The sequence below is a fragment of the Drosophila navojoa genome, chromosome 2 (genome assembly GCF_054131105.1).
Source record: "Drosophila navojoa isolate 15081-1374.11 chromosome 2, UAZ_NAV_1.0, whole genome shotgun sequence".
In the NCBI taxonomy this organism is placed as follows: Eukaryota; Metazoa; Arthropoda; class Insecta; order Diptera; family Drosophilidae; genus Drosophila; species Drosophila navojoa.
Window position 1 is genome coordinate 22,973,908 of NC_142890.1, and position 13,097 is coordinate 22,987,004.

General features: G+C 45.3%; 4 protein-coding genes across 5 annotated transcripts; 3 read left to right on the plus strand and 1 right to left on the minus strand.

The window, feature by feature from the left end:
• Positions 1-12: 12 nt before the first annotated feature.
• prt (putative mushroom body vesicular transporter portabella) lies at positions 13-2,372 on the minus strand. The gene is made up of 6 exons (XM_018103676.3): positions 1,923-2,372; positions 1,372-1,857; positions 699-1,303; positions 423-639; positions 226-350; positions 13-152 (listed from the first exon to the last, which is right to left on the minus strand). Exons 1-6 carry the CDS (start codon positions 2,080-2,082, stop codon positions 60-62), a joined length of 1,686 nt encoding a protein of 561 aa, XP_017959165.1. The 5' UTR covers positions 2,083-2,372; the 3' UTR covers positions 13-59.
• A 1,197-nt stretch (positions 2,373-3,569) lies between these two features.
• On the plus strand, positions 3,570-5,629 carry Gba1a (Glucocerebrosidase 1a). The gene is made up of 4 exons (XM_018103629.3): positions 3,570-3,768; positions 3,834-4,858; positions 4,916-5,258; positions 5,322-5,629. The coding sequence occupies exons 1-4, from the start codon at positions 3,693-3,695 to the stop codon at positions 5,585-5,587; spliced, it is 1,710 nt and encodes a 569-aa protein (XP_017959118.1). The 5' UTR covers positions 3,570-3,692; the 3' UTR covers positions 5,588-5,629.
• Positions 5,630-6,559: 930 nt separating this feature from the next.
• On the plus strand, positions 6,560-10,113 carry Gba1b (Glucocerebrosidase 1b). The gene is made up of 9 exons (XM_018103655.3): positions 6,560-6,778; positions 6,837-6,973; positions 7,037-7,196; positions 7,270-7,417; positions 7,474-7,794; positions 7,862-7,991; positions 8,052-8,165; positions 8,481-9,001; positions 9,188-10,113. Exons 1-9 carry the CDS (start codon positions 6,721-6,723, stop codon positions 9,285-9,287), a joined length of 1,689 nt encoding a protein of 562 aa, XP_017959144.1. The 5' UTR covers positions 6,560-6,720; the 3' UTR covers positions 9,288-10,113.
• A 1,323-nt stretch (positions 10,114-11,436) lies between these two features.
• On the plus strand, positions 11,437-13,007 carry LOC108653413 (alpha-tocopherol transfer protein-like). Of its 2 annotated transcripts, none has more exons than XM_089256566.1 (4): positions 11,437-11,702; positions 11,775-12,121; positions 12,182-12,554; positions 12,616-13,007. In XM_089256566.1, the coding sequence occupies exons 1-4, from the start codon at positions 11,649-11,651 to the stop codon at positions 12,868-12,870; spliced, it is 1,029 nt and encodes a 342-aa protein (XP_089112692.1). In that variant the 5' UTR covers positions 11,437-11,648; the 3' UTR covers positions 12,871-13,007. The 2 variants fall into 2 exon arrangements, with proteins under 2 accessions (XP_089112692.1, XP_089112693.1); XM_089256567.1 differs by having other exon boundaries at positions 11,437-11,650; positions 11,735-12,121.
• The last annotated feature ends 90 nt before the right edge of the window (positions 13,008-13,097 follow it).

Sequence of the window (13,097 nt, forward strand, 5' to 3'; positions counted from 1 at the left end):
ATGGCGATGAGTGATTAGTGTACGAAATGTATTGCTTCGGCTTCAATTGATTGCAGTGCTTATTCCAGGTCCATGGAGTTGTACAGCTGCTTATAGCGGGAGCCACGCCCACTGCTCTGCATAAGCAGCTCATTCTGCTGCTCTCTGACTCGCTGTGCATGCAAATGAAAACCAGAGAAGAGTGAATGTCAGTCCTTTAGTGGGAGTGATCAATGACCCTCGTACCTTTGGATCATATTTCTGATATATGTAAACTAATATTGGTCCGTACAGTATATTGAATAGGCCCACGATACGCATCAGCCAGGCAAAGCCAAAGCTCTGTGCCAACTCTCCGCCAATCAAAGGAGCTGGCGAGCATGGAAAAAGTGGTGTATGATTATATAACTCTCCCAAGAGAGAGAGCGAAAGCAAAGTCTTACCCAGACAATACGCCAAGCTTACGGAGGTCTGTTGTATGGCATAGACGGTGCCGTAGCTGGATCTAGTGCTCCTAGCGTCACCACTGTCATCATGCGCCAGTGTCGCATCCACAAAAGTAGCCAAGAGTGGGACCAACGCCGCATCGATCACCCCAATGCCCAGGCCCAGAGCAAAGTGGGGCAGCAATAGCTGCGCCACAGTTGTGGCGCTGGGTATCTGCAAATGCACGGATTTAACATATACCATACATGGAATACAGACCATTAATTGCTCACCAGAATTGACGCAAGGCCCACTAGCAGCAGGCTAAGACAGGAGACTTTCAGCTGGCCATAGCGAAAGGCGACGCTACCGAAAAAGTTTGTGCCCACAAAGTAGCCCACGGAGTCCGGTATGAAAACGGTGCCCAATTGCCACTTGTTCGGATGGAGATACTGAATCAGCCAGATGGGCAAGCACGGCTCCAGTATGGCCATTGTGGACGTGGACAGCCAAATGGCGATGACAATGGCCAAAATCATTTTGCACTCGAGCAACGCGCGCCATTTGGTGCTCTGTTCGAAGGCCAAGACTTCCGGCTGCACGGACAGATCCATGGTGAGCAGCTGCAGACCCAGGCTCAGAAATATGACGGTCGAGAGTATTATAAAAGGCGCCGATTTGCCAACCATATCGTAGAGAATACTTCCAAACGGATAGCCTATCAATACACCCAATGCAATGCTGCCCAGAACGATGCCCATGACCTTGGAGCGGCGCGCCTCCTCCGGATAATGCTGTGCCACCAGACTCATGCCGCACACCCCAATGCAGGCGGAGCCCACACCCTGAATGGCGCGTGCCAGCAACAACATCCAATAAGATTCGCCCACGGCAAACACTGAAAGGTAAACATAACATGTCATTAAAATGGCTACGGCTACAAGCTCTACAAGCTCTAGCATTTACCGAGGGAGGAGATCAAAAGGAAGCAAGTGCCCACCACAATGGGCAGGCGATAGCCACACTTGCTGGACAGATTGCCGACAATGGGATTGAAAACCAATTGGACCAGCGCTTTCATGGCCAACAGCAGCCCAATGGAGCCGTTCTCGCGCGACAGGCCCACGCTGTTGTTATTGCTATTGAAATTGCTGTTGGCCATGCTGTGGCTATCGACCTTTGTGGCTGCGGTCGCATTAGTGCCGCCCAACTGGTCGCTGGGCAGCAGCGTTGTCACCGTCGTGGACGTCAGCAGATGCAGCGTTGTGAAATTAACCATCGATTTGCCAGGTATCGGGTGCTTGGTCATGTAGAACTGTGTCGGCTCCTCGTTGCGTTGCGCCATCTGATGGGCCTGGGCAGGGGTCGAGGATGGCAGGGCCCCCTCCTCGATGCGGTAGCCTTCAAACGTTGGCGGCTCCAGGCTGGCCAGATAGTCGGGCAAAATTGGCACTGCAATCGATGTTGTTCTCCTCTTTATCAGCTCTTATCATATGTTATCATATAATTGGCATTACCTATCACGGTCAGCAGCACATTGTCCAGCAGCAGAGCTATATACACAATTGCGGCAATGAGGCAGCGACTCTCAATGACATTGGAGGGCTGGGTGGAGCTGCGTCTGGCCGAGATGTTTAGCTTGGCCGCAGCCTCGCCACTTGTTGACTTCTCCGACATGACTAGCGCGCCAATTATTGAAATCAATATGCAGCACAGACACACACAGAGGCACAGAAAACACAGTTACACTGCCATATGGCCCAATAACCGAGGCGCCACAAAATATGCTACACAATTATAAGGCGGGCGCACTCACACACACTGGCTGACACACACACACACGCAGTCACTCACACACACACCCTGACTCAGCGTAGTTAGTTGTGTGAAGGACAAAGATTTTAGCGCCCTTTGACCAACAGGTGGTGTTGCTGCCTCAACGTGTTTGTGGCTATTGAAAGGTTGCAACAAGCAGCCGACCGATTTTACTGAAAGCAACAGCAGACCCGAACGACCCGAGTGGCCAAACGAGTCCCCATTAACGAGCGCACAGCCTGCAAAGTAAATCATCTGAACTCAACATGTGATGCACGACAGGCATGGAGTATACTCGGCACACGAGCCAATCGCGCCATCAAAATTGAATATACAATATTTAAATTTATTTATTAGCCGTTCATTTAAAAAGCATTATGATAATTATATATATTAATATATCGATAGAAAAACTCTGCCAAAAAGTATCCTACTTACAAAAAAGAAGCAAAAAAATAAATAAAATATTCTTTTAAAAATATCTCCCTCTAGCTAAGACAGGGTAACTTTTAGTAATGCACTCTCCGACTAAGGTCCCCTTTGCTGTTGCTGTTGCTATTGTTGTTGTATGTCATGTTGCTGCTTAACAGAGAGAGTGTTTCTATGGTTGTTTCTTCACATCCATCGCCTCGACGCCAAACCCACAAAAACCGCATCAAGTTCCCACGACTCGAAGGCCTGCGACCATGCCTTGTCCCTGATAAGCGCGCTATAGATTTTTCAGACTTACGAATGATTTTCCATTTCATTGAGCATTTCACAGTTTAAATTTAGTCCCACAAGTGGTGCTGCCACAACATGAATTTCTCACGAATTGACGCACAATTGTTGGCTCGATAAAATGGAGATTCCAAAACAGGAGATTGCGAAAAATTTCGAGGTTGACATTTCGATAATTCTGTTTTTATTTTTTTTTTTTTTTTATATATTTTGGATTAGCAAATTTAGGCAACTGAATAGCGAAGAGACTTACTCAATTACTAAGCGAATTCATGGGTGATCGATTATCTATAGCAAACATCTTATCATGAAATTAAATAAATTTCAATTTCAAGAGCTTGTTTTTATTTATTGTATATCGGACACCTGGTTTATTTAATCTTAACTTATTATAGTTAAATTGGCATATCTCTGATAAGATAGGCCATTCGCGCTAAGTGAAACCAACCAAGTTTACTGCAGCTTAACAATCAATTAGATCGATAATCAGCTAAACATTTTGTAATTATATAATATATAAATATCATATGATATAGCCAAATTAAGCTACTAAAACAAAGAATTCGGCGATTATTACCGATTAGTTCATTGGTAGATAGTATATAAATAGGCCGTAATCAACTATTTAACAGCTTAGCTCTTATCCCATTCACTGTTAAGATTAGCTGCCAACGAAAAACAACTTGGGTCAGCAAGTTGCTTGAAGCAATTGAATTAGTTAACGAGCCTCACCTCGGACGATCGGTCATTCAATGCTGAAGTGCAAAAACTGGTTGTTCCTTGGCCCTTTGCTGCAGCTGCTGCTGGTGCTGCTGATAGCTGTAATCGGTAAGTCTTAGCCACATTCAGTCAGCTATCAATAGGAACACCTGTTGTATGAAGTGCTTAAACAGGTGGCCAGGCCGAGACCGTTCCCTGTAAGCTAAGAGATGCACAGTATGGCAAAGTGTGCGTGTGCACGTCGGACTACTGTGATTATCTGGACAATCCTACCCTGAGCAAGGATGAGGAATTTGCGCTGATTTCCAGCAGTAAGAAGGGACTTCGATTTGAAGTGAGCAAAGGAAACTTTGGTGCAAAGGATAAGTATATTATAAAGGATTACGAAGAGCCTAAGGCCGAAACCGCTGCCAGAAATGTCACGATATTATCTCGGCTAATGGATCAAACTCTAGGCAAAATATTCAGCCAAACCGATTCGACGACAAAACCTATAACGAGATCTGTAAAGCTCAAGTTGGATCGCAGCAAGCTGTACCAAAGAATTGAAGGATTTGGCGGCAGTTTCACGGGAGCCGTATCGTATTTGGTGGATAACTACAAAGCACAAGACATTCAAGACCATCTCTACAAGTCCTACTATGCCCCAAATGGATTGGGATTCAATTTGTTGCGCATATCAATCGGAGGTTGTGACTTCGATTTGGCACCCTGGGCCTATAACGAGAAGCCCGAAAACGAAACTGTACTGACTGGCATGGATGAGCTGGACCATCGGGATGTTCTACGCTTGGCGCAGATTAAGCGACTGAAGGAAGTTTCTGGGGTGAAAAATCTGCGTATCAAGGGAGCTGCCTGGAGCGCACCGCCGTGGATGAAGACCAACAATAGGTGGACGGGCTTTGGCCGTTTAAAGCAACAATACTACCAGACCTGGGCCGACTATCACCTCAAGTGGATCGACTTGATGGAGAAGAATGATCTGCCGATTTGGGCTATTTCCACTGGAAATGAGCCAATGAACGGAATACTCTTCATGGTCTTTGTTAAGTTCATGAGCATGGGCTGGACACCACAGACACAGGCCATATGGGTGGCCGATAACTTGGGACCCACGATTCGTAACTCAAAGTACAAGGATCTCTTCATATTCGGCAATGATGATCAGCGTTACACCAGCCCGTTCTGGTTCAAGCAGGTAACACTTTTAGTTTTTCCATCTGGATTCCAAAGTCCAATAACTGTCTCCGTGCAGATGAACCGGACGCGCCCCAACTCTCTTCAATACATTGACGGCGTAGCGCTTCACTGGTATTGGGATGAAATATTCGGCAACAGCTTTGTCCATAGCACCAACGAGTACATGGCCAACAAAATCCAGATCATTTCCGAGTCTTGTATTGGCGACAAGCCCTGGCAGAAGGCTGCCCCACTCCTCGGCAGCTGGGAACGGGCTGAGAAGTATGCACGCTCATTTATCTCCCATCTGCAGGATGGCTTCCACGGCTGGATAGACTGGAATATCATATTGGACGAAGTCGGTGGTCCCAACTACGTCAACAATACAGTTGATGCTCCAGTGGTTGCCAACACGACATGTAAGCAATGAAATACTTGAACCGACCTCGCTCTAATCTTTATTATCGTGATATTTTCGATAGCCTATACTGAGTTCTACAAGCAGCCCATGTTCTACATCATGGGACACTTCTCGAAGCTGGTGCCCGAGGGCTCTGTGCACATCGAGGCGGTGGCCAGCAACGTCAATCTGGACTGTGTGGCATTCAAGAGACCCGACGACAAGATTGTCGCTGTGCTCTTCAACAGCGGACGTGCTGATCTGAACATTGATATCACGGATACGATTCGTGGAAACTTGTTGGTTAATGTACCAGCCAGGTCTATACACACAATACTCTATAACTGATTGGGCAATAAATGTAGTTATTGTAAAGAGTTGAATTTTAAATTGTTTGAGTTACATATTTTAGAGGAACTTTTGGTTCTGATACGGGAGATATTGAAAATATAATCATTGCAATCTTTTAACGAGTTGAATTTTACATATCCTAATTAATGTATTCTTCAATTTCATTTAGAAATAACGACCTAAGACTAATGCAAAGCACTTAAGTCAATTAATATATGTTTAAATATTGAATGATGGGTGAAACATGAAATTTGCATAAATTCATTGCATAATAAATTCCATTGATAAATTAACTTTTCCCAATGTACATTCTCAACTTAGCCTTAAAGAACTAAATTATAATGTCCCTAACCATGCGAAAATTTGCATATTTAATATAAATATGAATATACAAAAATATCAAATTATATTTTAGTATATAAATGTGGGCCTCCTCCAATTTGCTTACATTAACGGTTTCTTTTTGCATAATAATCTGAGCTTTAGCAAATATAATTTTTTGGAATGGTAAAGTTGAATCAAATATTTAAAGAAATATAAATAAATTATATAAAGTTATGCAATTTATTTATTTGTTAATATAGACTGAAGAAACAGGGCATACTTGAAAACAAAACATGCAGGGAATGAGGAAGCAAGAAAGAAAGTAAGAGCGCTGCGAAAGCAACTCTCACTTTAAGGGAAGAGTAAATTTTAATAGTGGCACGACTCTTAGGAAGAGAGCTCAATTATTGACTTTACGTTTTGCATAACTTTTACTTTTGATTGCCAAAGCCGTGAGACGTTTTTCAAGTGGCGCCGTCCACTGCCAATCGCTGCCTCTGCCTCTGTCCCGTCTCCGCCATCGACTGCTGCTGCTTTATCAATTCAACAGCTGGCGCAGGTCAAGTAGCAGCCGCAAATACAATATAAACAACAGCTTGAGCGCTCACTTGAACCTATTTACACAAATGGAATTTGAGCAAATTTCGGTGGCGATTGATTAGGAGAAACGCGTTTGCCGCTGTCGCAAGCATTTCCATGCCAGCTCAGCTCTCTACGCTTCACTTCACTCCGCTCTCGAGTCAGTTGAGCGGACGCATCCGAAGCGCTCGTTTCGTTGCAGTTTCGCTGCTGTGTGAGGCTCAGCCATGAATCTGCGCTGGCTGTGGATGCTTTTCGCTGTTGCCCTTTGCTCAGGATGGGCAGGTGAGTGCGCCAGCCTACCTGTGATTGCACTTTGATATATAATTGATTTCCGTCGCAGCTGCGCTATCAACGCCTTGCCAGCTAAGGGAGACGCAGTACGGCAACGTCTGCGTCTGTAATAGCAGCTACTGCGATTATCTGGAGCAGCCGGACCTACGTGATGATAATCAGATTGTGGTGATTAGCTCGAGCAAGGTAAACATCTCTATTTCAATTAAATCGAATGGCATATATAACAGCATTGCTTCGACTTTATAGAATGGACTACGTTTCACACGATCCGAGGGCAGTTTTTTAGGCAAAACCATCTTGGAAGTGCAGGATCATCAATGGATTGATAATAACTTCGTTGCCGATGCGGTTGTCGTTGAGCAAAATAAAGTTTGGCTGCAATTCGCAAACGTTCCTCAACGTTTTGGTAATGGAAGACGGTGCATTCGCAGCTTTACAGCACTTACGCATTTCTCCTAATCTTTTGCAACACTCTACAGCCATCAATGTGACCATAAAGACGGTGCAGTTAACAGTGCAGCGAGAAAAGCGTTATCAGAAGATAACGAATTTCGGAGGCGCATTCACGGGCAGTGTCTCTCACATCTTACAGCAGCTGCCAAAAGCCCTGCAGGATCATGTCTACAAGTAAGTAAATGACATATCAATCTTGAGCATATAGCATTCTCATTCTGTGTCCATAGATCCTACTTTCACGCTGATGGTATTGCATACAACTCGATACGCATGTCGATCGGTGGCTCCGACTTTGATCTACAGCCCTGGGCCTACAACCAGCTGCCCCGCAATGATCCCTCACTCAGCAACTTTACCACACTGGACCCGCGTGATCTTCAGAAGATTGAACAGCTGAAACGTCTGAAAGCAGTTGCCAAATTAAATAATCTGAAAATTATGGCCGCCGCTTGGAGTGCGCCCCCTTGGATGAAGAGCAACAACAGATGGACGGGCTACGGTCAGCTGAAAGCTGAATACTATCAAGCCTGGGCGGACTATCATTTGAAGTAGGTGTCCGACACAACTGACCAATTAATGGCCGCCATTATGTAAATGAATTTGCACTCTTTGCAGATTCCTCGAGCTGATGCAGTCTAAAAATATGACCGTCTGGGCCATATCCACCGGCAATGAGCCGTTAAACGGTGTCATCGGCTTCTTCTTCGTGCACTTCATGAGCATGGGCTGGACGCCCTGGCAGCAGGTAGGCATCGCCATGAATAATTATACGCATTTATATAGCAGCAACAGCTTCCCCTAATAGGCAATTTGGCTCAACGATTATCTGGGACCGACCATTAGGAAGTCCAAGCAAAGCCAAGTGCTCATTTTTGGCAACGACGATCAGCGCTATACGTATCCCTCCTGGTTTCGCAAGGTAAATATAGATACAATACGAGAATTTTATATATAAGATTATATGATTTTTAGAATATATACAACATCAGTTAATAACAGCATTTCTTCTTCGATGTTTAGACAGAATGTTTTATCTTTTAATTATATTTCGAAATTCCAAAAATAATATCAAATCGAATATGCCCCATTAAAATTATGACGAAGTACAACAAATATTTAAATTTATAATACCTCTCTCATTCTCCACCTCTCTCTCTCTCTCTCTCTCTCTCTCTCTCTCTCTCTCTCTCTCTCTCTCTCTCTCTCACTCTCTCTCTCTCACTCTCTCTTGCAGATGCGCGCCTCTCGCAGCAATGCGCTCGATTATCTCGATGGCCTGGCCGTGCATTGGTATTGGGATGAGATCTTTGGGCCGCAGCTTATAGATCGGGCGCATGCGGATATGCCAGATAAATTGCTATTGAACACGGAATCTTGCATCGGCGACAAGCCCTGGCAAACGCATGGCCCGGAGCTGGGCAGCTGGGGGCGTGGCGAGAGCTATATGCGTGCCTACATACAGGACTTGCTGCACAATTTTAACGGCTGGCTAGACTGGAATCTAGTGCTCGACGAGCGGGGCGGCCCGAACTATGTGCACAATTATGTGGATGCTCCGGTGATTGTGAACACAACGAGTCGCACGGAATTCTACAAACAGCCCATATACTATGCAATCGGGCACTTTAGCAAGTTTCTGCCAGAGGAATCCGTGCGGATCGAGGCGAGCACCAATGAGACGGAGTCCTTTCCGCAGCTTAGCGTGGTAGGCTTCCAGAGGCCGGATGGCAGCGTGGCGCTGATCTTGTACAATGGGTATGTGGCACGCGTCTGGTCTGCGACTCAAGTGTCTGCACATCCTGCTGAAGTAGCTGCTATTTCTGGCGGCATCTGCGCTAAAGTGGCTGGCTCTTAATTGCGCATGGCACTCGAGGAGACAGAGCAATACATATGTATATTTTATGAATGCATCTCACAGACACTTTTCTTTCATTCCAACAGCGAAAACCTGCCCGTTAATGTGGCGCTCAATGACAGTCAGCGCGGTGCACTCAGCTTGCGCCTGCCCGCCCGCTCTTGGCACACCGTCGTCTACAAATGAGGTGGCCGGACTCTCATGGACTCATGGAATCTTTGAATGGGTTAAGCGTAGCGTATACTGATCTATAATCTATATATAACTGAAGGTCCAGCTGGTGTTGCATCGACACTCCAAGGACCAATTAGGATAGAAAACATGTTTGCCACTCAAACACTCAGCCACTCAAGTGATAAACTAAGCAAGCCCATAAATCGCCCCCGTAACAGGATGCGGATGCGGATGCGAGCGCTGGCACAGACTCTGGAGAATTGTCCAAGCGCAACGATCAAGACAACGGAAATTTGTTTAAGCTGCTCAATTTGCCGTGTCACGTCTGTTTACAATGAAATTTCATTTGCCGTTCACTCCCGGCCACACCCCCGTAGCACCAGTCCGTAGACAAGCAATGGATCGGTCCACGGCACGGCAAGTATAAACGAAATAACGGATCAAGTTGAGTGACAACTGGCAGTCGAGCGGCGACAACGACCAACCGAAAACATCTTTCGTATAAATATTTTCCTAAGTTTTTCTTCAAATTTTTTTTTTTTTATTTTTTGTTTTTTTTTTTTATCTGCTCTATAAATATGATTGTCAATTGAGCGCACAGCAAATGCATTTGCTGCATCTATATGCATCTGGCCCCGACAAAATGGGGCGTTTTATGTAAATCTATAAATTAAATATGAAATCTTCATAATTTGTACATGACCAATGAGTGCGCCACAGCGAATCTTTTGGCAATTGCTTAGAACTAAGAGAGCTTTCGACTTGTAAACGAAAGGAAAAGTATGTAGAATAATAAATCTAAGTTAATTCTTTGAAATATATTTTAATTCAAATATCATGTCTGATTTGTTGTGGAAACCCAAGTGAGAGGTCCATGAATTGAGATTACAAATTTTGTGGTTTATATACAGCTGCTGGCAGCCATTTCTCATATTGGAACTGTGGCATATATTAGGGTAAATGCATTTTAATGCGCTCATCACATGTGGCACTGGCAAGTGGCAAGTCGCAAGTGGCAAGTGGCAACAGCATGTCAATGCGTCTTGGGGAAATATGCCCAAGTGTTTACAACAAAATACACTTATCAGGCAGCAGCGTGTCCATTACATGCCACACTCAGGCCTCGCCCTCCTACTCCTTCTCGTTGACTCCTTTCACAAATTGGGGCAGAGAGTATATTCGAACTACACGGAGGAAGATAGAGTCTCTAAGAATCTCAGCTTAAATAACTAAAATTATGTGAATATGAAAAAAAAACCGTTAAAGTAGCGCACTACAGGTAGCAAAATAATAATTTTCAGTTACCTGGCATGGTCTAGATTTTTGCCGATTTAATAAATATACTATATGATTTATGGCAAATCAATATATATATAGCGCATATATGAACGTTACAGTCGCGCACTACCGGCTGCAGATTACGCCTTATGTGTATATGTATACGTGCCATAATGCGTGTATCAAGATCTTATCACCTTATTATACTAGGTTACACATGAGTATTTAATCCGAATTTCTTTATCATCTTGAGAACAGAGCATCGAACAGTTGGTAGCACCCGTCTGAGTCTGAGCAATGACTATTTTGTTGTTTTTAAGGAACCAATACGAAAGCCGCTGTGGGATATGCCAGCCAAAGTGTTGAGTGTTTCTTTGAGTTGTTGTGATGTTTGCAGTGCATAAAGTTAATGAGCCTCATTATGAATATGGCAGCGATATGTTTGTGTCATAAGCAATAAGAATGCAGTAAGGGAATTTACACGCGCTGCTCTCGTCAGCTGAAGATCAAAGTACATTACCATTTCCCATGCCGCAGAGGCCCATAATGTGTTATGAGTTATTGGAGTAAGGCCGAGAGCTACAGAGACAGAGGCACAGGCTGAGGCAGGGACAAAAGTAGAGAGGGGCAAAGGTAGAGGCGGAGGCAATGACAACTCCAAATACAGATCCAGCTAACTGATCCGCTTCCTGCCAGCCAAGCCACGTCTTCGTCCACGTCGACATCCACATCGATGTCGTGCGCTTGTCAGCAGCTGACAGCGCCATGTCAGAGCAATTTGCTGAACTGAAGGTAGGTGCGCACCGCATCAGCACCTCCTCCTACACATGTCGTCTCTCTGACGGGCACTCAAATTGACTGCTCAATACACACACACACACACACATACATCAAGTATATAGTCTACTATTTAGTGTCAGATTTATTTCAAGCATAAAACGGCGATCACATTTCAGAGCACCCGCGGTAATGGCTGGAAGCTGGCAGGGGGAGAGCACTTAAGTGGCCCGCGGGACAAAGGCGCCGGATGTGACTATTTGATATACATACAGCATATAACGATGCCCCCCAAAGAAGATACATACGTATGCATCTATGTACATATGTCGGCGATGGTTTTACTATGCAGTTATTTTGTTCTTAATGATGGTACGTACTTTCCCCACTATTTGCCTGATAAGATAATCAAATTAGCTAATCAATCCGAACCGACCCGACCAGCTGTGGCCCAATTATCAGAAAATCAGAGCCATAATCGCTAGAGTCAGCAACAAGATGCGACGTCCGTTGTCACCAACGCTAGCCAAGCTGGCTGAGCAGGAGCTGAACGAAACTCCCGACAGGATACAGCAGGACATTATCATCTTACGCGTCTGGATACGCCAGCAGCCACATTTGAGGGCGCGCACCGAGGATGACTTTCTGATTGCATTTCTACGACGATGTCGCTACAGCCTGGAGGAGACCAAGCGGCGACTGGATCGTTACTTCTCCTACTATAATCTCTTCCCAGAAATTATGAGCAACCGATATATCACACAGCGGCTACTGGATGTCAACAGATTGGGGTAAGTAATTGGGCAAATGTGAGCAGCTCCAGCCTTCAGTGTATCCACTCCATACTTTAGGATGTTCATCTACCCGGACCTGCCCAAGTGCGACAACCGCACGGCTCTGTTCATAGCACGCTTTGGCAGACTCGATCCCAATCAGTACAGCTTGCGGGAGATTTACCATTTCACGTCCATGGCCATGGAAATCGTGGCCCTGGAGAACGACTATGCATCCGTGGCGGGAATTTGTGAGATCATCGACCTGGAGGGCGTCAGCTCGGACAAGATGCGTCGCTTCGACAAGCAGTTCTTTCGCAGATGGTGGAGCTGGCTGCACGACTGCAGTCCGCTGCGCATCAAGGAAGTCTACGTGATCAACATGCCCAAGGACATCCAAGGCAGCATTATGTATCTCTACAATATGCTCAGCCTACAGGTCAACTATCCGGTAAGCATGATATATATGTCAGACAATCTACTCCTGCACAAATTATCGAGCAATGCCACAGATACGCGTGCTGAAAAACGCCGAGGAGCTCTTTGACCACATCGGGAAAAGCTCGCTGCCCGAGGAATATGGCGGCACCAATGGCCACCTGAACGAGAGCATCGCCTATATGGAGGATTTGCTGAACAGCTATCGGGGCTACTTCGAGCAGGAGTACAAGTACGGCACCATTGAGGAGCTGCGACCGGTTGAGATGGCCACCTACGAGGCAGAGTTTGGCGTCAACGGCTCCTTCCGCCGGCTGAACTGGGATTGACAGCGATCTGGGCGAGGCCGAACCTATTGTTAAGTCAAATATCTGCTGTAGTCAGTCGATCAATTAAAATTGTGTACACCGCATAGATAAACAATATATCGCATAATGCGCACTATCTACAAGTACACATGTCTATCTGTGCGTCTGTATGCATGTATGTCTGTATGTATTTATGTATGCGTATTAATATATTTCCATTGGCGGATATCTAACAGAACGCGTTCCAG